The sequence below is a fragment of the Cottoperca gobio genome, unplaced genomic scaffold (assembly GCF_900634415.1).
Source record: "Cottoperca gobio unplaced genomic scaffold, fCotGob3.1 fCotGob3_240arrow_ctg1, whole genome shotgun sequence".
Taxonomy (NCBI): domain Eukaryota; kingdom Metazoa; phylum Chordata; class Actinopteri; order Perciformes; family Bovichtidae; genus Cottoperca; species Cottoperca gobio.
This window is the reverse complement of record NW_021166866.1, coordinates 51772-74955: the sequence shown is the minus strand read 5'-3', so window position 1 is coordinate 74955 and position 23184 is coordinate 51772. Positions and strand designations below refer to the sequence as shown.

Genomic DNA, 23184 nt, shown 5'->3' with positions numbered 1-23184 from the left:
AAGGTAAACAGTGACAGGGCCAATTCCAGTTCCCAATCTCACTGCAAATAGAGGTGATCAGGGGGGCAGAGAGGCTTAACGAAGACGTAGCGGCATCTGATCGCAGCACCTCAGTGCCACCAGCGCACCAACAGGTCACAAAGGAAGGACTTTAATCCAGAAGAAATGAAAAATGACTTAGAAGAGGTCATCGAACAATTGATCCAATCCCGCCGGTGCACAAAGACAGAAATGGCTGAAAATATGCATTAAAGTTGAATATCGCCATAAATAAACAAATATTAAAGTGTACTCTGTTCTGCTCTTCTGCTGCGTTCAGTAAACTTCTTAAAGGCAACAAATTGCTTGTTGAATAAAAACTAATTAAAGAAAATCATTTCACATTTTCACATTTTAAAGTGCCGTTTTTTACTGATACTAAAAATCCCAGAGTGCAAAGTCTCCGTCTTTCGTTAGAGCTCTAGTGTCTTTTCAATCGCAATCATTTTTAATGGAAATAATATAATGTCATTTGAGATAATACTGAAAAGTGTTTGTTTGAATCAAACAGATACGGATTGATTTATTTAAGTGTTGTTTTGCTTCCAGCTGTTTCTCTTCAGGTAAATGTTTCAGCAGCAGCTGTTGTCCGCGGGTCAACAGTGGAAGGATTCACCGTCCTCACCCTGTGTGTCCAAACCAGCTGAATAAGCATGTTGTCAAACCTTTTTGGAGATTCTCATTTGCTGCATATGTATTCGTTTAGAAGGTAACATGTAGTGGGGATAAGGGGGATAAAGCTTTTGCTGAAGCAGGCTGTCCTGTACATGATTGTCCTGTGACAGCAGGAGCGAGGGAAGGCGGTCGCTAACTATTGTGTTTGTTCCATGTTCGGGCAGCTTCCAGCGAATACAGATGTAGTAGTGGGGAGAATAATCAGCTGGATGTCATGATTTAATCAACTTTTGTGATACTTAACGTGGAGAAAAGGCAAACGGTTGCACATGAGATCACTGGTGATGACCGCGTGGTTTGGCAGGAGGAGTTAAAGCTGTTGACAGCCCTTGTTGATGTTTGTTGTAACAAGATATATAGAAGGTGGAGGAATGGCTTTTATGAACATTTCCTTTGGTTCTGACAAACAAAGTTAAAGAAGACTCCAAGAATAGGTGCAAAGACTTGTGAGGAGAAGACAGGAAACAGCCTGTGTGCACCGGTGCTGCTCGTGACAGTGGGGGTGAGCGTGGTGTCAATCCTCACTTCCCTTCGTCTGTTGCTTAAACCTTAAACCTACAATAATTGACTGAGAACGGAGCTGAAATCAATGAACAGTCGTCTGGCGTGGCGACTGGGATTGTCTGGGTTTTGGAGGAGTGAATGCACAAGTCATGTTAATTCTATTTATGCAGCACATTTCACTTGTTGTAGCAGACAACAGCCTCGACCATCAACGGGAGGGAAGGAAACAAACAAACCTTTAATGAGGAAAAACTGGAAGAAACTTAAGAAATACGAACAAAGGGAGGAAATTGGTGGCAAATCCAGAAGTCTAAAGGGTTGTTACATCATCCTGTGTTCCTGTGAGTGACATCATGGCGATCACTGCGCACACTCAGGACCACACGGGCCTAAATGTTTGCATCTTTTTTTAACCTTAAATCTTAAATGTTTTTCTTCTAGTTCGACATCGCTGTGCATCTGACATGTTGAACCCGTTTCTGCATCGGGAGACACGGCACTTTATTTTATATTGTATTTATTATGGGATGGTTGATTCATGCCTTTTCTGTTGGGACAATACAATTATATTGTTGTAGCTTGAGTAGATTTCTGAAACATGATGTCCAACAAAGAAAGTCTTAAGAATGTGAGATTATTGAGTGTTATTAAGGTACAGTTAACCCTAATTAAATGATCTTCATGTGTTTTTAAATGTTGGAAATTCAACCTCAGGTAATATAAAAATTAAAAATAAATTCCCCTTGAAATGTATTATACAAATAAATTAATTCAATTGTTTTTTTGTTTAGTTTCTTAATAAATAAAAACAATAAGGGTAATAAGTAAAACAAACTAAAGGGCTAATCTTCCCAGATTTGGATAATAAATTCCCTGCTTGCATTTAATATACAGGAAATGTGACTGCAACTGAACTTCTGCAACTTCTTCAGATGTTTGCACAAGTCATCGTAATCTTCTGTTTCTCTGACTGCTTTGTTCACCAGCAGCTCTGTTTGTGGAGCCTGTGCTGCTTCCAGGACAGCGGCTCCGCCTGCACATATGACTGTGTGAACTCCTCTCACAAAAACTTAACTAAAGCTCTACTCCCTGCGTGGACTTCTTGGAGCCAATCGGCGTCCAATCGTCATCGGCGAGGGAGTGGTTCACAAAGGGAGCACTGCAGTGTGTGTTCGCCTAGGTCAGGAGCTCTGCAGCATCTGAATAAGATATATGCCAATTAAAGCCTCCTGCACCTCGTCCCCGCCGATATAATTCACTAAACCTCGAGCTCACAGCTGACAGGTAGCGTTTGTTTACACATCCCTCCTGATGGAGCCAGACCCGTCCTCTATGTGGTATTAAAAACACGCCGCCTCCCACTACAACCCCACATACAGCTCCCTGCCTCTCTGTTTCCATGGAAATCTGCCCTGGGAAGACTTTGCATCGCCTAACCTTCAGAGTACCAGAGCAGCTTCGACTGTGAGAATATATTGTTGTCAAAAATGAATTGTCATAACGGTGATCAGCGCCACATTTGATTCCCCCTTTCAGCAGCTTCCTATGTGTGGAGTTCATTATTTCCCCTCCTGCTGCGTTCAGTGCCCAGAGTTCCCAGCATGAGGGAAGAGTTTGAAGATTGAACAGAAAAAGAAACCCCAAGATTGGAGCAAATTAAAACAAGAGGCGGATTGTTATAGCTACTTACTTTATTGCCCCACAGAGTAAGATTCTCTTTATCATTAAATGCAGTTTGGCAATTTTACAGGGATGGTTTAATTCTTAAAGCACTACACAGAATGTCCTTTTAAAGGGAACAAATCCCATTTCATCAGTCTGACACGCATCTATTACCGGAAACGTATATATATATAAATATATATATATGCATGCAACATCCTTGGCCCATACACAGGGGTGATGTTATGATAAAAGTGGCGATGCATGAGCCAAGCAGCTGCACGGCCTCACAGCAGAAGCAAAGTGCTCTGAAAATAGTGCAAAGGTGTTAATGCAGCAGCACGTCACAAGTTTCTACTCCGTTCCGTTTTTATATCTTCCTGAATGTTGAATACTGAATTTGGATACTTAGCCTCTCATGTGCCACACACATGAGCCGACCCATGTGTTATTCATGGGCACGTTCTCTTTTGAATTTCCACTAAAGAGAGAGCACATCTCTGGCGTCTCAAGAGTTTCCCCAACACTTCACTTCACGTGGAGTCAGAGGTGGAAGAGGAGCCTACACATGGCGTAGTGAACATCGTGCAATTTCTGCATTTCACTAATAACTCCTCGCGTGCAGCCTCTCAGTGAAAATAAATTGTGCTGAGGAGGTCAGGAGGAAGTCATGAAGGGGTTTATACGCACCGCTGCTTAGCCACTAATTAAAGAATACCATTCTCCTATATCGTATTCAAAGACACAAGGCGGTGGTGGGATAGTGGTTAGTCCCACAAATAGAACACCGGAGGGTTGTGAGTTCAACACCAGAGACCTACAGCATTGTTCCTCTGAGCAAGGCGCTACACCCCCCTGCTCTGGATGAGAGCGTCTGCTAAATGACCTGTAATGTAAACACAGCGCTGATCTACACTAAACATCCTCACACAGTTCTTTGCGTCAGGCTCTCGTAAAGGTTCCATAAAGTTATAGTACCATGTCACCACGTGTGGCTCCATTAACTATAATGTAGTTCTAAAGGAGTCCTCTTTGACCTTTAATGACCTTTAACGATCTGCAATCAGGCCCCTGACAATTTACACTGATCCTCGTTTATGTTGATGTATAGATGGCATTGTGACATTATAGTTTTTCACTATCTGAGTGTGCACGTGTGTGTGTGTGTGTGTGTGTGTGTGTGTGTGTGTGTGTGTGTGTGTGTGTGTGTGTGTGTGTGTGTGTGTGAGCAGTAGAAACTGTTTGAGCGCTCTATTGGCTGCTATTGGTACAGAGGTCAGCAGCAGTTGGCAGAACACTGTGACCTGTAATCCAGCACCGAGCTGTGTCTGGCCTGCTCTTGTGCTGACACAATAAACTGAGCAGACAGGTGTGTATCTGGAAAGATCATCAGATTGTCTTTATACCACACAAAACACGATATTAGTGTTAAAATTACTGCCAAATTAATTTTTGGCTCGCTCACTTGAGGCGCTCGGATTAAAAGGCATCTCAAAGTCGCAGGCTGAGTTTCAGTCCCAGTACATCACGTCCTCCCATAAGTCTGTCTTTTAATTATCCTGTGAAACAAACAACAAATTCAAACTAATAAAGTGTTATTAGGACAGAGCCAGGAACAGAAATGTCAAGGGATCACCGTCTAATGCAGCAGTAATGATTTGTTATCTGGCCGGAGAAGAAGACATTTGAAGGTGTCATATCTTCTGCTGGAAGTATTGACTTAATTAATGGACCGATGGACGTCATTCCTGGCACACTGAGGTCCGCCCATCTCTCTGGGTAATTGACTTAGTATGTAAAACTTTAATTAATCAAATTAGAAAACAATGTCTGTTGGCATTATTCTCTTCTAATACTGGCATCTCGTCTCGGTTAGCTCGTGTGAGTGTGAATCTGTTTCTCGGTGTCCTGGCTGTTTGCTTCGTAATTGGTGGGATGAAAGATGTGTCATTGATTCATCGTTGGCCAAACCTGCGCTTTGAGTTGTGAACTCCTAAGAAAGGCTTGAATCTTCCAACACTCACAGTCCTCAGATGATACAGACACATTTCAGATGGCCGTTTGGTCTTCAGAGAGCCTCAGCGAGCTCGTTCTTCAATCCAGACTCACTGATTGCTCCCCCACCACCTCGTCCTCCCCGGCTCGTGCTCTCTCTGGTCCAGTCCTGGAGGATTTGCAGCACCGACTGAAACATCGTTTTATCTCTTAGCACAACAAGTTAAAACATCAATGAACCAGAGCTCAAAACCTAATACCTCTGTTCTCAAGCGTCTTTTCCTCTGATAAACCACGCCAGCATGCCAGAGCCCTGTATTCCCACACAGAGTCAAGTGGAGGAGGTGCATGTGTGCAGAGTGCAGGTGTGGGTGGTGTGTTGGGTAGAGAGGGGAATGCAGCTGGTTGGGGTCACAGTGTCTCAGTGTGCTGAATGACTAATGAAAGGTTTATGGTGGCGCAGCGTGCCTCGTCTGAATAGTGGGCTGGAGGAGGACACGCCTTGTCTGGCTTCTAGCACCCTCCTGGCCTGTCTCTGGTTAAAACTAGGCATTTAATAAGTTCTTCCCGAACACACGGGCCACAATCCTTCACTTAATAAGCTCATTATTTCACATTGTTTTTGTCCTTTGCTGGCGGTGGCAGGGAAAAGAGTGTTTGATGTGTGTCTCTGTTAGAGAGTTGTACAAGGGTCTTTGAGAGGGAAGGATGATAATGGATCCGCTAATGATGTGGCCCTTGCTTATATGGATTCTCGCAGTAAAGCTGGGTCGTCTGCATGAATATTCAGCGGCTTTGAGAGAGAGAGAGAGAGACAGAGAGAGAGAGAGACAGAGAGAGAGAGAGAGAGAGAGAGAGAGAGAGAGGGAGGGAGAGAGGTGGATACTGAAGGTTACTTTAGAGGGCAACAGAGGATGAGGCTCAAGAGCAGATTCTGCTTTTAAATCAGCTTCCAGAATGACAGAGAAATACCTGAGATTCTCTTCTGATCTATCCTTTAGCAGTTTAATATTTGCATGAGTCGATCGGAACCCTTTAAAGCTTCGAGAAGAAGATACCGCAGCAGTTTGACATTTCATTTCTGGGGATAAAAACAATTGGTTGATTGTTTTCTTGCCGTGCCCCCCTTGGTGTGTTTATCTCAAATCTCTCCATTAGTGCTGCAGAGAAGCTACAACATACAGTATCCACACGTTCTTACAAACTATACCTTGGAAGAGGCTTATTTCTTTATTTACTAAATGAGTTTTGGGACTCTTCTGCAGCTACTACATCTGCATTTGGAATACGCACGATGACTTTTCTGCATCTTACAGGATGAAACCTCAGTCTTACCAATTTATCACCGTTTCACCGCGCAGCAGTAAAAATCAATAGCATAGTTATGCTGAGTGGAATTGACTGAGTGTGAAATTGCAATCAAACAGCAACTATTACCCTCGACCAAATAGAGACTACAGAGATAAATGATGTTTACAAATCCCCCTGAAATTCAGTTTGCACTGTTATATCTACCAATATTCCTTCTTTCAGTTCGACTCTATCACGGAGAAATGTTCCTTTCATGAAATGTAATTGTGGCTCCCTACTTGGGAGAGTAATGCATTTTCAGGGCCAGAATTCATTCACTATTTGTAACAGATTTGTAAGCATGAATTTATCAAATCAAACCGTGTCAGATTCACTTTCAACACGACTTTAACGAGACCCCGTCGCCACAGAGCGCTGAACAGGACGACCGGGTCCTTTAGGCTCAGCTCCATGCCTAGGGCGTGAATATAGTTTAACACATGAACTGCTGGGGGGGGGTCGCTGTATCTGTACAACCGCCAAGGGGGGACGATGTACCCGTTATTACATCGCATTGATTTTTATAAGCAACCAGCTTCATTTATACTTCATTCTACAAAACATCTTAAATAACAGTTTCAAGCCCCCCCACCATCACACTTTTCTTCACTTCATGAGTCTCTTACTCTTGTCCGTCGTGAAGGTTCGCTGTTGCACACAGTATTAGACAAAAGGTGTTGCCATAGTAACACAAAATGTTTATCTAAACGTGCAACATGAATAGCGCAGAAGGGGTGAAAATGACCCACCGGCACTTATAGGTGTAAACGGCCATAAGTAAAAAATCTATTTTTAACAATACATTGTGCTACACCAGGGGTGTCAAACATGCGGCTCGGGGGCCAAAACCGGCCCGCCAGAAGGTCCAATCGGCCCGCAGGATGACTTTACAAAGTGTAAAAATGAGTTGTTTTGATCATAAAGTAAAATCCTGTTCCAGATACCTGTGACTACATGTGTTGTGTCTTTGTAGACACACTGATCTGTACGTTGTAATAATGTTTTGTAAAAGATAACATTTGAACATCTTCAGAATGAACTTTTCTTGCACTGACACGAAGGGAAACATTTGGAGATGTTGTTATTTACAGGTTATCATGCTGTGATGTTACTGCTCCGGCCCACTTGAGATCATATGTTGCTGCATGTGGCCCCTGAACTAACATGAGTTTGACCCCCCTGTGCTACACAATACACTTTTAGGAAAAGTCACACACTGGTCACACAAAGTTACTGTTAATGCAATAAAAAAACAGCCACGGGTAAAAAAATATAATTATTATCTTATTAACGTTTCTCGTGTTAAACTTGTTGCATTTTATTTCTTTCATATTTTTCAAAGACTTTCCCTTTTAGAGAACAAATCATATAAATACATATAAAATATAGAAATAAATACATGTATTAAATAAAACATGTTGGTGTTGAATTCTGTCGCTGGTTCAGACACTGGCACAATAAAGGGTTTGGAAACGTTGCTCTGCTTGAAGGTGCCACACGGGAAAGTGCTGCAGTTTTAACATCAACAGCTGTGACAAACTTATAACAACGACCAGACAAAACACCTCTTAGAAGGAACCAATTAAACCTTTTCAGAGATTTCAATTACCACCTTGATAGGCTTTTCAAGATCAATAACTCAGCGTGTATTTTGACAAGATGGTCCGGGTTGCCAGGGGCTCCATCAGTTTAGAACAGCACACACAGAACGATCGTTGCTGTTGTGGATGTGTCTCCCCGGCGATGGCATCTGTGTGTGTGTTGTGATAAATATTCATGCGTTTTCTTTGCACCAATGCAAATTAATATCAAAGATGTACAACCTACATGAGCTATCATTAAGGGTTAGGAGATCAAATAGCACAGCAGCATCCAAACAAGATTAGAAAATGTCACACGCCACCTCCTTAGCCCACTCCCCTTCATTTTCCTCCTCCGCCTCTTCCTCCTGTGTCTCGTTCAGAAGAATAGAGACAAGAAAAGATTCAATGCACAGAGCCAGACGGCAACACAGAGCTCTCCAGCGCATACTAATCTAAAACAACATTGCATCTGGGCAACACGGTTTATTCCCTCTCCACTGAGGCGTGTTTAAGTGTGAGATAGGGCTCTGCAGATCTGATCACTTAGGGAAGGTTGTGGCCTGCATCTACAGCCCTCCCCGCTCCCCCCTTGTGCAGGTTCCTATCACTTCCACCCTCAAATTGGAAGTGACAGCCCACTCAAGCAGAGGTGTCTTCTCTCCCCCCATCAGCAACCATACAGCCCCACTCAGAGCTGTCAGCCTGATTATATATCAGCAGGATGGGGGGACTGGTAAGGAAAGGAGATGTCCAGCTGGAGACAGACCACTAAATACGTCGTCTATCCAGCTGACGCACATCTGCCAATACACATACCACCTGTCCCCAAGGCTGCCACAAAACCAATCTGTATGTCTCCATCACTCTCCTGAAGTCCTCTAGAAATTCAGTTAACTGCATCGTTCTCCTCCCCTGTCTTTCCCCTGCTCTGCAAACTAGATCTTTTTAAAACTTTGCTGGCTTTCTTTCTTTCTGTCTTAGTTCCTCGCATCTCTTTCTTGTGCTTTTTCTCTTCCCCCGTCTCATCCTCAGTGCTTGCTACCGGGAGCACAACTCATTTACCAACTTTTCATGCTTGTGGCAGCTCATTACACAGATAGAGCTACCTGTCTTCGCTCTGTGGACTAGTAGAGCAGTGGTGGTTTTCCCACGGATCAAAAGTAGTCTACTAAGTGTTAGGAAGCGTTCAATTATTGGAGCCTCTGATACATCGGAGGCGTCTGACTCGCTTCTACAAGGACGAAAAATACACGTTGTTTACTTAAGTGCTGATTTTCTTGTCTCTTTTTCTCTCCTCTCCAGGCGTGAAGCTTGGAAGCACTCCACGGCAGTCCAGAGAGGTACATGTTTACTCCATTTCTCCAAAAACACAGATCCACAGGTTGCTCCTAACTGTTATCTATAGCAAGGAAGTGAATGTCGGCCTTGTACCTCTCAGCATGTCTGATAGTATCTGTGTGGAGAGGTTGACCTCACACTGTGCATTCTGCCCGTCAGACTTTACTAAGTAAACGCTCCTCGTCGAACCAGGACTAGATTCCCCAAGATATGATCACACCTGGGTGTTTCTCTTTTCTCTTTGTCATCTTCCACAGTAGAAACCTTTCTTGTATTTATCTTTTTGTTTAGTTTACATCCATTATGGAACATGCAAACAGACATTTATAAAGAAAAGTCACAAGAAGCTCAATTATTCTATTAGGCTTTAACAGTTATGGCTATGATTATCCATCCCTTTGTGCACGTACTTTGCATTTTGAGGCCAGTTCTAAATGTTAAAGCTCCACGGTTTGGATAAACAATGCAGGGGCAACATGTCCTAAACTGCAACGCAGCATTATTAAGTCATAATAGCTACAAGGTTCAGATAGAGGAGACAGGAAGAGGGAGCAACATCACTCCAAGACAATCCATGAGCTGGGTTTCTATGTCAGACATGCAGCGCTCTGCTCTCAGCTGACCCCTGCTTGCTCTCATCTCTGCTGTGATCGTCAGCACCAATGAGAGACTTACATCAGTGCACACCCTGAAGAACGTGATGTCTGGTGTGTAGGTTGCTGCTCCGTGCTCGCCTTGCACATTAAACAGACAGGGAGTAACCACTCCCTCCTCCAGATGTCCCTGCAGATGAAAGAATATGACCATTTAAGTCAGGAGGGGGATGAACCCAGATTCATGAGGATCTCATCATCTTGTCTGTTGTAAAAATTAAAATTATACATCCAGACCATTGGCTTTATGAGGCCATTACAGCATTTAATTGAAATAAAATGTCAGAATGCATAATGGCCTCAGGCATCATCTGATGGTAATCAGGCAGTAGATGATTCCAATTTACATTCGCCATTAGGTGTTTATAAGACATTTATTTGATATTATAGCTCAATTTATTGATAGGTCATGGATGGCATTGGGTAGTGTGCGACATTAGCCTGTAGAGTCAGACCTTTGTTTAAGGTGAAGTGAAACAGCACCACCAAGTGGCCTATGTGAATACTACAGACAGCGTGTGGGATGAATGTGTTTCCTGTAATAAAGCTCACATTTACCAGCTCATTAAGTCAAACGTATTCATTCTCTGATTTGCTGCTATAACGTGATGTGTCATTTGTTTTTTAGACTCTTTCCACGCAGGACAGAGAGAGAAGCAAATCTGACAATTATCAGGAGCAGCAAGCAACAGAAGGCATCTTGTCCAGCCCGATCCCTCCAATGCAATTCCCACACTTTGAGAAGAGCAGACAGACGGCCACCCCGGGGTCTCGGGAGCAGAGCAGACAGACACCCACCCCGGGGTCTCGGGAGCAGAGCAGACAGACGCCCACCCCGGGGTCTCGGGAGCAGGACATTACCTCCCTTCATGTCTCCAAAAGAAACCGCAAACTGCTGAAAACAAGTCCCCCAATCCATCACACCACCAAAAGTGATTCCTCGTCCTCTTCTTCTTCTTCTTCCTCGTCCTCTTCTTCTTCTTCTTCTTCTTCTTCCTCCTCGTCCTCATCCTCAGTCGTCTCCACTTCTGGCTCATTCACCCCTGACAAGTGGAAAAAGCTCGTCGGAATCCAGGAAGCACGGCGGCAACTGATGAAGGAGATGTGTGCCAAGTACAAAAGCAGCATCTCCAAGACCATCACAGGTCATCACGTGAGAAACATCTTCGTGGAGGACAAGTACAAGTTGTTGTACTGCCAGGTGCCAAAGGCCGGCTGTTCCAACTGGAAGAGGACCCTGATGGTGCTGGCGGGCAAGGCCCCCGATGCTCAAAGCATTAAACACGACACAGTCCACGACGGCCGCCATCTCAGGGAGCTTCACTTCTATGACCGAAAGGGAATCGTGCACCGTCTGGAGACCTACACCAAAATCATGTTTGTCCGAGAGCCCTTGGAGAGAATGGTGTCGGCTTACAGGGACAAGTTTGAGAATCCTAACAACTACTACCACTCCCTGTTTGGGAAACCCATCATCTCCAAGTACAGGGCCAACCCGTCTTTAGAAGCTTTGAAGACAGGCAACGGGGTCACGTTCAAGGAGTTCGTCCAGTATCTGCTGGATGTCCACCGGCCTGTGGGAATGGACATCCACTGGGATCAGACCAACCAGCTCTGCAACCCTTGTCTCATTGACTACGACTTCATTGGCAAGTTTGAGAACATGGAGGAAGAGTCCAACTTCCTCCTGCGACTGATTGGGGCACCACCCAACGTCAAGCTGCCCAATTTCAAAGATAGGAACCCGGCTGACAAGAAAACCTCCACGCAGATCACAGAGAAATACTTTTCACAGGTCAGCACGTTGGAGAGACAGCGAATATATGACTTCTACTACACAGACTATCTGATGTTTAACTACACCAAGCCTTTTAAAGATTTATATTGACCTATCAACTTTTGAATCACCGTCACATTCCACGTCTACATCTCTACCATGATAGTAATCATATCAAATACTCTAAATTGTCCTCAAGTGGAAGCTAGTTATTCACTTCTAGCACATGGTGAGGTAGAAAACTACAATGATAAATGTTATGCTTCTAAAACATCGTTTGTAATTGTTCAACAGGCTTTAAATTATGCCTTACTGTGAGTCAAATAGGATTTGTAAATGTTTTATAGTTTGTGGCAGCCACATTCCTAAAGTCAGAAGTGATTTCAGTACACAGAACAATATGTTATGTGAGCCCCGATCTCCTAAAGAATAAACCTTATCCTCAGACAACATGATATCCTGATCGTTCGTGCCAATGTCCAGCAACACACGCCAATTTCCGCTCGACACACATCTGCAGTCTTTTCAAAATAAACTTCCGTCTTTACAAAAAGAAAAAGTACGTGTTTAGGAAAAGATGGCGGTTTGGGTTAAAGTTAACAACAACAATGTATAATTAAAGTTGCTTCAGTCCTTGGTTGGTTATGATCTCCACCATTCATTTAGATTCTCTGCATTTAAAATACTTTATCATTTGAAATATTTGCATTTACTATCTGACTTACAGCACGTTAGGCCTCCATGTATCAATGCATATTAATAGTTTTACTAAATATAAACAAAATGAAACACTATAAATAGTATAAATCTTTAAAAATGCGTCAAGTGTTTGCCCACTCTGAAGCTGTGTGCACTTATTGTAGCATTTTTTGTACTTCTAACTTTTATCAGTGAGGTGTGTGCTTTGGTCTAACACATGCGTGTGCTGTAGGTGCCCCCGTCACTAGAGGGATTTACTTGGGTGGCTGTTGTTACAGGACATCCAGGTATTTGCAGGGTATTAAGTGTTGCGGCCAATATCTCCGAATGCCTGTTAGTGTTGCAGACGTGCGAATCCTTCAGTTTCTACATTCTGTTGAAAGCAAAACAGAAAAACTGTTGTTTTGATTTGGACAATTTAAGAGGATGAGAAAAAGAAATGTCTCCACCTTTCACACTGAATACCCTACAGCTTCTCACAGCATCAGTCTCCCCTCCGTCTGTATGTATCACATATCCACACCACCATATAGGCTTTTTCTCTCACTACTGTGTACAATTGTATAATGGGCATTCAGATGACTATATATTTTTCTATGTATTTCTAAAATATACACTATATATTCAGTGCTTATGGTGAAGGTAGTATGTTTCTTTCCTTTGTTGATGTCATTTGTTGTTCTTTCAGTAATACCGGTGTAGAGTTGTTGTGTAACTGAAGAGTTTCTTTCCAAAACGAAATATCCACCAGCTGAAAACCACAAGTCTAACTCTGAAGACACGACTGCTCGACATGTTGCGGTGCCATTTGAAGTGACGATAACTACGTTTGATTGATGAATTGAAACCACTCGGTGCTTTGGAGGAAATCTTTGTTTTTTTTAATGATAATGGATATATGCATTTTTGGAAATTAGCTCTGTAATTATTATCTGTTTGGTCTCTCACTATGATAATAGACCCTGTACAGATGAGCTGCATTCCACCTGTACCCATCCTGGCTAATGACATTTTTACCCATAGCAACTCCACTGTGTGTGTACGTGTGTACGTGTGTGTGTGTGTGTGTGTGTGTGTGTGTGTGTGTGTGTGTGTGTGTGTGTGTGTGTGTGTGTGTGTGTGTGTGTGTGTGTGTGTGTGTGTGTGTGTGTTATTCAAAGAGCTGTCTAAATGTTTTACAATCTTCTTTCCTGGATCTTTTGGATACCTGTATACACACACACACACTGCTAAAAGACACAAATTGAAGGTACAGTATTCAGTGTGTATATTCCCAACACAACACAGCTGGCACTAACGTCAGAACGTTCTTTAGTATTTCTTGATGCAGGTCCGATCACATTAAAAAGTGAAACCTGCACAGAGAGCACTCAAAGCTTTTTAAATTAGCTCTAATCGAGATACGATACGATAAAACCTTTTTTTATCTTTCTTGCTCCATTTGCAACATCCACAGAGACAAATGTTCAATACATACATGTTGATGTTGCAAATGGTCAACCTTTTCTAAGAGTGAGTCTCAGATACAATAATACTTCACATGGAGGCAAAACAAAATACATTTCCTGTAAATATCCAAAGTTATATTGACAGGTTTCTCAAAATGAAAGATTAAATCTTACAGTTGAATCTTACTGTGCAGAGAGTGTGATGAAGAAGTGACTACAAATGACTATGACACCAAAATACTGAATGCAAATGAATACGTGGGCGTTAAACACACAGAAATATAATAAACACAGACTCAAACTAAAACCTAAATCAAGATCAAGTGTAAAGTTTGGCTCCAACCAAAGTGAGTAGCAGTATATTTTTTAAACGGGCACGATGCAAAGACAAACTTTATCTCTTGTGATTCTGGGAACAACCTATGGCTAGTCTCCTATATAGTAGCACTCACTATTCAGCTATACGCTTCGCAGCTCACTGGAAATGTGTTTTATGTAACAAAATACTTTATAAAGAGACGTATCTGCCTATGAGTGAGGGGAACTTTATATTATTTAAATCTATAAACACTATAATCAAACTTTGACAATTTTGGTGGTAGTACCCTTTCACAGTGATGGTAATTGTATGAACTTTCGTCGGTAAACTGTGTTGGCTTTTGCAATTCCAAAATCTAATCTTTGTTTAGGTTGTGGTCCGATTCTATGTAGCTAGGTATATCCAATATCTGGGCGAAGCATCTACTGCATTATGATGAGTATTACTCTGCAAATACTCTGTCCGTCACCCGCCCCACCCCCGGTGATAACGTTTTCTTGGTTCGTGGGTGTATGGACGGATTTATCAAAAGCGTAATTACAGTAACAAGTGAATGTATAACTGTTAATCGTTGGTGCAAAAGTGTATAAAATATGATCTTAAGCCCTTTGCCTTATTTTACACTGCCAATCAAATGGTGTATTTCAGGAAGACATTCTTCAGGAGGTTATTATTTCTGGCTGATGAGTGTCTACTAATAAACTGTCTTTAGCATTTTCAATGTATGTGTTCATGTTTCCTTTTCTTGCGGTGTTCGTGTGTTTGTCTCGACTCTCACTGTGCTTTCTGAACTTTGAAAAGTCCGTTGATGAGCTGCAGGGTGAGAATCCGCAGCGTGAGGCTCATTGTCTGCCAGTGCATTTGTATTTGAGTCATTTTTTTAAATACATTATGTTGTTGAACTTATAAAGAAACACAACTTAGTGTCTGCAGACGTCACCGGTGTGATGCGATGCTTTTTGCAGGTATTAAAAGCAAAGTGTTGAACACATCTGAACCTGATGATGAACAGTCAGAACAATCCATCCTGAAGGGGACAAGGACGTCTGCACCAAATGTCACAGCAATCCATCCAATCGCTGTTGAAATGACTTAAAGTCGACATTTTCTGTGTTTTACTGGCATAAATATGCATTTGCAGCACATCGATGGGGCAACAGATGCTTTTTGGCAGTAATTGAATATGACAAATGTGTGTTGCTTCAAACCTCCTCTGTGATCGCTCATTTTAAATGTCAATATAGTTGTTTGTTTTGTCTGATGATGCTGTGATCATGCAATAATGATGTTATCTGCAGCTGCAGCAGCCTGGTAATGCCTGCTGGTCAACAAAGTATTCATGAGCTGTGATCCAATTTCACACTCACTCTGTTGTCTGATAACATAAACAGAAGAATATGTAAATGGGAATAACTATATTGTGAATTTGGGTGCATTAAAACCCAGTATAGGTAATCACAGAGAGCAGGAGGAGCTGGGTTTAGGTTTAGAGAGGGAGACGCTTCTCTCCTTCGAAATTCAATTCAAAGGAGCTTTATTGGCATTAAAGTTTCAAAAATAATCTTGCCAAAGAATCAAAACACATTTGGTCCAAATATTTTGTCTCTCTCCGTAGCTGCTGTGAAGACAAATTAAATGCATCATTAAAAAATCTTGTTTTTGCCAGCTGCTCTGTCAAAAATACAGCCGGGGCATAAAGATCAAGAGACGCGGTGGACACAAAGGCATCGGCTACACTGGATTGTGTGCAGCATCTGTGACGGAGCCGGAACACGATACAGAAACCAAGCATGAGTGAAACTTTAGTCGTGGTGCTGGAGGAAAAGGTCAGAAGGAGTCGTCCTCTTGAGACCATGAATGTCTGCACATAATGAGAATCCATCCAGCAGTTGTTGAGATATTTGAGTCACATTGTGTCTTTAGCCAAGAAGATTCATGCAAAACTCTTTCTACGTCTTTATTTAACCAGCACTGGTTTCACTAAGATCGTGTTATAGCGAGCTGCTGGAATGAGCTCTAAAGCCTTGAAATTAGTTTTTAGCATGTTTCCACTTTCGCCGTCTTAAAGTCATAAGATCTTTGGGGAGATGCCTGAAATAAAGTCTGCAGTTAAAACAAGCGTATGGGATTTACAACATGTCAGTAAATACCCCACTCATAGCGGTTGCTAACAAGTGGCTAAATGAGACGACTACACATCATCACGGCGAGCACTGGTCCGCCTTTAGTTTTGAGGTGGTGACAAGAAGTCATGTGACCGTGGTGTAGTTAGTTTATAGCCTAGCATTAGTTAAACAATCATAAAAGTGTTCATTTGTGAAGATTATCTTGCTGAAACGTATAAGTATCATAAATGTTTGTTTGCCAAAAGAGCTTTTTTGTGCAATAATACAAATCAAATAGTAAAATCCTTTTGGTTGTGTATCGAGGGAACCGGTGCGATGCCAACTCGCTTCATTGTTCAGCCAATGCCTGATCTGCGTGCAGCTGTCCAGCACAGCCTCCGCCTGCTTCTGTTCGCCACTGAGGAGCTTAACCGGACTGAAGGTTCGCTTGATGGTCGCCCCAATTGGCAGCAAGAGGTGACTCTAAAATGTCATGATAAGGAAGTTTACATCATGATGTGAAATCAGTAGCAGTGAGCTGATAGTAGCTACTGGTCCAGGAGTTTTTGTATAAACAGATATGAAGATAATGGAGTTTTCGCTGCCAAGAAAACGGTTTCAATTTCAAGAAATCCTCTTTTACTCTTTTACGCTCTCACACAGTTATGTGTCATCAGTCTGTGATGGTCGCCGGGGGGAGATTCTGTGCTCATTTCGTTTTTTTGGTGCACCAGGTTCCTTCAGTCAGCCTCATCTACTTCTGCTTCTGTGCTTTCCAACATTTCCCAGGATGGCCTTTGAAGAATCCCAGAGAAGAATATCTTTCATGCAGCTGTTGGTTTTATACGAGGTAGGAACGAGAAACAACAATAGCAACACGGTTTCCAATCTTCCAGTCATGTTTCCAACAATTAAGTTTTATAGTCACACCAGAGAAAGTGTTGACGATGACACAAAGCAAGCTTGTGTTGTTCCTGTGATGGACTCCTTGGTGCATGATTACTCAGCATTGGTGCACGATGGCAGCGCTAAAGAAACGCTTAAAGGCTTCAGGATGGATTTTCTCTTTTACGTATTCATTTACTTCCACTGGGCAGAGATCATTTCCAATTTCATTTTTACAAAACAAGTATCCCCAAGCGCACATTTAAATATGCATTCCACTATTTCTGTCTGGTAAAAAACAACAAACTCACCATAGCAAGAGTTGATGTATGAAATCAGCATATCAGAATCTCATGGCTAACATGTTAGCAGACACTTACCAAGAGATCACATTGAGATTCAAAATCTCTTTTAAAAGGGACCAAAGGCAGCAGCATGAAACTGTTTTACATACAAGAGCAAGAAACACACAAGTTTCACATTTAACACTTAGTTTTACCTGCTGAAGGTGTGAAGTTACTCAAACATCCTGCAGAACACATTTGTGTTGAATCAGTACCACAGTCAATGAGTGAAGATATGAACATATAAAGATATAAAGATATACAGATATAAAGATATAAAGATAAATAGATATAAAGACATGGAGATATAAAGATATACAGATATGAAGATATACAGATATACAGATATACAAATATAAAGATATACAGATATGAAGATATACAGATATACAGATATAAAGATATACAGATATGAAGATATACAAATATAAAGATATAAAGATATACATATATAAAGATATACAGATATACAGTTATACAGATATGAAGATATACAAATATACAGTTATACAGATATGAAGATATACAGATATACAGATATACAGACATGAAGATATACAGTTATAAAGATATACAGATATAAAGATATACAGATATACAGATATACAGATATACAGTTATAAAGATATACAGTTATAAAGATATACAGATATAAAGATTTACAGATATACAGATATACCGATATGAAGATATACAGATATACAGATATACAGATATACAGTTATAAAGATATACAGTTATAAAGATATACAGATATAAAGATATACAGATATACAGATATACAGATATAAAGATATACAGATATACAGATATGAAGATATACAGATATACAAATATAAAGATATACAGATATAAAGATATACAGATATGAAAATATACAGAAATAAAGATATAAAGATATACAGATATACAGATATACAGATATACAGATATAAAGATATACAGATATAAAGATATACAGATATACAGATATGAAGATATACAGATATAAAGATATAAAGATATACAGATATAAAGATATACAGATATAAAGATATACAGATATACAGATTTAAAGATATACAGATATACAGATATACAGATATAAAGATATACAGATATAAAGATATACAGATATAAAGATATACAGATATACAGATATAAAGATATACAGATATAAAGATATACAGATATACAGATATGAAGATATACAGATATAAAGATATAAAGATATACAGATATAAAGATATACAGATATACATATATACAGATATACAGATATAAAGATATACAGATATACAGATATAAAGTTATACAGCTATAAAGATATACATATATACAGATATACAGATATAAAGATATACAGATATACAGATATAAAGTTATACAGATATAAAGATATACAGATATAAAGATATACAGATATACAGATATAAAGATATAAAGATATACAGATATACAGATATAAAGATATACAGATATAAAGATATACAGATATACAGGTATGAAGATATACAGATATAAAGATATAAAGATATAAAGATATACAGATATACAGATATAAAGATATAAAGATATACAGATATAAAGATATACAGATATACAGATATGAAGATATAAAGATATAAAGATATACAGATATAAAGATATACAGATATACAGATATAAAGATATACAGATATACAGATATAAAGATATACAGATATACAGATATACAGATATACAGATATGAAGATATACAGATATACAGATATAAAGATATACAGATATAAAGATATACAGATATGAAGATATACAGATATACAGATATAAAGATATACAGATATACAGATATAAAGATATACAGATATACAGATATAAAGATATACAGATATAAAGATATACAGATATACAGATATACAGATATAAAGATATACAGATATACAGATATACAGATATAAAGATATACAGATATAAAGATATACAGATATGCAGATATACAGATATAAAGATATACAGATATAAAGATATACAGATATACAGATATAAAGATATACAGATATATAGATATAAAGATATACAGATATAAAGATATACAGATATACAGATATAAAGATATACAGATATACAGATATAAAGATATACAGATATAAAGATATACAGATATACAAATATGAAGATATACAGATATAAAGATATAAAGATATACAGATATAAAGATATACAGATATACAGATATACAGATATACAGATATTAAGATATACAGATATAAAGATATACAGATATACAGATATGAAGATATACAGATATACAAATATAAAGATATACAGATATAAAGATATACAGATATGAAAATATACAGAAATAAAGATATAAAGATATACAGATATACAGATATACAAATATACAGATATAAAGATATACAGATATAAAGATATACAGATATACAGATATGAAGATATACAGATATAAAGATATAAAGATATACAGATATAAAGATATACAGATATACAGATATAAAGATATACAGATATAAAGATATACAGATATACAGATATAAAGATATACAGATATACAGATATACAGATATAAAGATATACAGATATACAGATATAAAGATATACAGATATAAAGATATACAGATATACAGATATAAAGATATACAGATATAAAGATATACAGATATACAGATATGAAGATATACAGATATAAAGATATAAAGATATACAGATATAAAGATATACAGATATACAGATATACAGATATAAAGATATACAGATATACAGATATAAAGTTATACAGATATAAAGATATACAGATATACAGATATACAGATATAAAGATATACAGATATACAGATATAAAGTTATACAGATATAAAGATATACAGATATAAAGATATACAGATATACAGATATAAAGATATAAAGATATACAGATATAAAGTTATACAGATATAAAGATATACAGATATAAAGATATACAGATATACAGATATAAAGATATAAAGATATACAGATATACAGATATAAAGATATACAGATATAAAGATATACAGATATAAATATATAAAGATATAAAGATATAAAGATATACAGATATAAAGATATAAAGATATACAGATATAAAGATATACAGATATACAGATATACAGATATGAAGATATAAAGATATACAGATATAAAGATATAAAGTTATACAGATATGAAGATATACAGATAAACAGATATAAAGATATACAGATATACAGATATAAAGATATGCAGATATACAGATATAAAGATATACAGATATACAGATATACAGATATACAGATATGAAGATATACAGATATACAGATATAAAGATATACAGATATAAAGATATACAGATATGAAGATATACAGATATACAGATATACAGATATAAAGATATACAGATATACAGATATAAAGATATACAGATATACAGATATACAGATATAAAGATATACAGATATAAAGATATACAGATATACAGATATACAGATATAAAGATATACAGATATACAGATATACAGATATAAAGATATACAGATATAAAGATATACAGATATACAGATATACAGATATAAAGATATACAGATATAAAGATATACAGATATACAGTATATCTCAAAAGTGAGTACACCCTTTAGATTTTTGCAAATATTCTGTTATATCCTTTCAGGGGATAACATTATCCTACTGAAACTTTGATATAACTTAAAGTAGTCAGTGTGCTGCTTGAATAACAGTATAGATTTATTGTCCTTTGAAAATTACTCAGTACACAGCTGTTAATGTCTAAACAGCTGGCAACAAAAGTGAGTACACCCCATAGTGAACATGTCCTAATTGTGCCCAATGATGTTGTTTTCCCGCCCTGGTGTCATGTGACTCGTTAGTGTTACAAGGATTCAGGTGTAAATGATAAGCAGGGCTGTTAAATTTGGTGTTTTGGGCACAATTCTCTCTGAATGCTGGACAACATGGCACCTCATGGCAAGGAACTCTCTGAGCGGCTGAAAAAAAGGATTATTGCGCTTCACAAAGATGGCCTTGGCTATAAGAAGATTGCCAACACCATGAAAATGAGTTGCAGCACAGTGGCTAAGATCATACAGCGGTTTTCCAGGACAGGTTCCACTCGGAACAGGCCTCGCCAGGGTCGACCAAAGAAGTTGAGTCCACGTGCTCAGCGTCATATCCAGAGGTTGGTTTCCAAAAATAGACGTGCGAGTGCTTCCAGCATTGCTGCAGAGGTTGCAGAAGTAGGATGTCAGCCTGTCAGTGCCCAGACCATACGCCGCACACTGCATCAAATCGGTTTGTATGGCGGTCGCCCCAGACAGAAGCCCCTTCTGAAACCGATGCATAAGAAAGCCCGCAAACAGTTTGCTGAAGACAATGAATCCAAGAACATGAGTTACTGGAACCATGTCCTGTGGTCTGATGAGACCAAAATAAACCTGTTTGGGTCAGATGGTGTCCGGCGTGTGTGGCGGCACCCTGGTGAGGAGTACCAAGACAAATGTGTTTTGCCTACAGTCAAGCATGGTGGTGGCAGCATCATGGTCTGGGGCTGCATGAGTGCTGCCGGCACTGGGGAGCTGCATTTCATTGAGGGACACATGAATTCCAATATATACTGTGACATCCTGCAGCAGAGCATGATCCCCTCTCTTCGGAAACTGGGCCGTAGGGCAGTTTTCCAACATGATAATGACCCTAAACACACCTCCAAGATGACAACGGCCTTGCTGAAGAAGCTGAAGGTTAAGGTGATGGACTGGCCAAGTATGTCTCCAGACCTAAACCCAATTGAGCACATGTGGGGCATCCTCAAGAGGAAGGTGGAGGAGTGCAAGGTGTCCAACATCCGTGCGCTCCGTGATGTCGTCGTGGAGGAGTGGAAGAAGATTCCAGAAGCAACCTGTGCAGCTCTGGTGAATTCCATGCCCAGGAGGGTTAAAGCAGTGCTAGATAACAATGGTGGTCACACAAAATATTGACACTTTGGGCACAATTTAGACATGTTCACTATGGGGTGTACTCACTTTTGTTGCCAGCTGTTTAGACATTAACAGCTGTGTACTGAGTAATTTTTAAAGGACAATAAATCTATACTGTTATTCAAGCAGCACACTGACTACTTTAAGTTATATCAAAGTTTCAGTGGGATAATGTTATCCCCTGAAAGGATATAACAGAATATTTGCAAAAATCTAAAGGGTGTACTCACTTTTGAGATATACTGTACAGATATAAAGATATACAGATATAAAGATATAAAGATATACAGATATACAGATATACAGATATACAGATATAAAGTTATACAGATATAAAGATATACAGATATACAGATATAAAGATATACAGATATAAAGATATAAAGATATACAGATATACAGATATAAAGATATACAGATATACAGATATAAAGATATACAGATATACAGATATGAAGATATACAGATATAAAGATATACAGATATAAATATATAAAGATATAAAGATATACAGATATAAAGATATAAAGATATACAGATATAAAGATATACAGATATACAGATATGAAGATATAAAGATATAAAGATATACAGATATAAAGATATAAAGTTACACAGATATGAAGATATACAGATAAACAGATATAAAGATATACAGATATACAGATATAAAGATATACAGATATACAGATATAAAGATATACAGATATACAGATATACAGATATACAGATATGAAGATATACAGATATACAGATATAAAGATATACAGATATAAAGATATACAGATATGAAGATATACAGATATACAGATATACAGATATAAAGATATACAGATAT

The 23184-nt window shown here is 38.8% G+C and overlaps 1 protein-coding gene across 1 annotated transcript in view; it reads left to right on the top strand.

The window, feature by feature from the left end:
• chst8 (carbohydrate (N-acetylgalactosamine 4-0) sulfotransferase 8) overlaps positions 1–14763 on the top strand; it is a 164414-nt gene extending 149651 nt beyond the window's left edge. Inside the window, exons 3-4 of the mRNA XM_029426792.1 lie at positions 9111–9148; positions 10428–14763. Of these exons, the coding sequence (XP_029282652.1) occupies positions 9111–9148; positions 10428–11687 (1298 nt within the window). The 3' untranslated portion in view covers positions 11688–14763. The remainder of the gene's footprint in view (positions 1–9110; positions 9149–10427) is intronic.
• The last annotated feature ends 8421 nt before the right edge of the window (positions 14764–23184 follow it).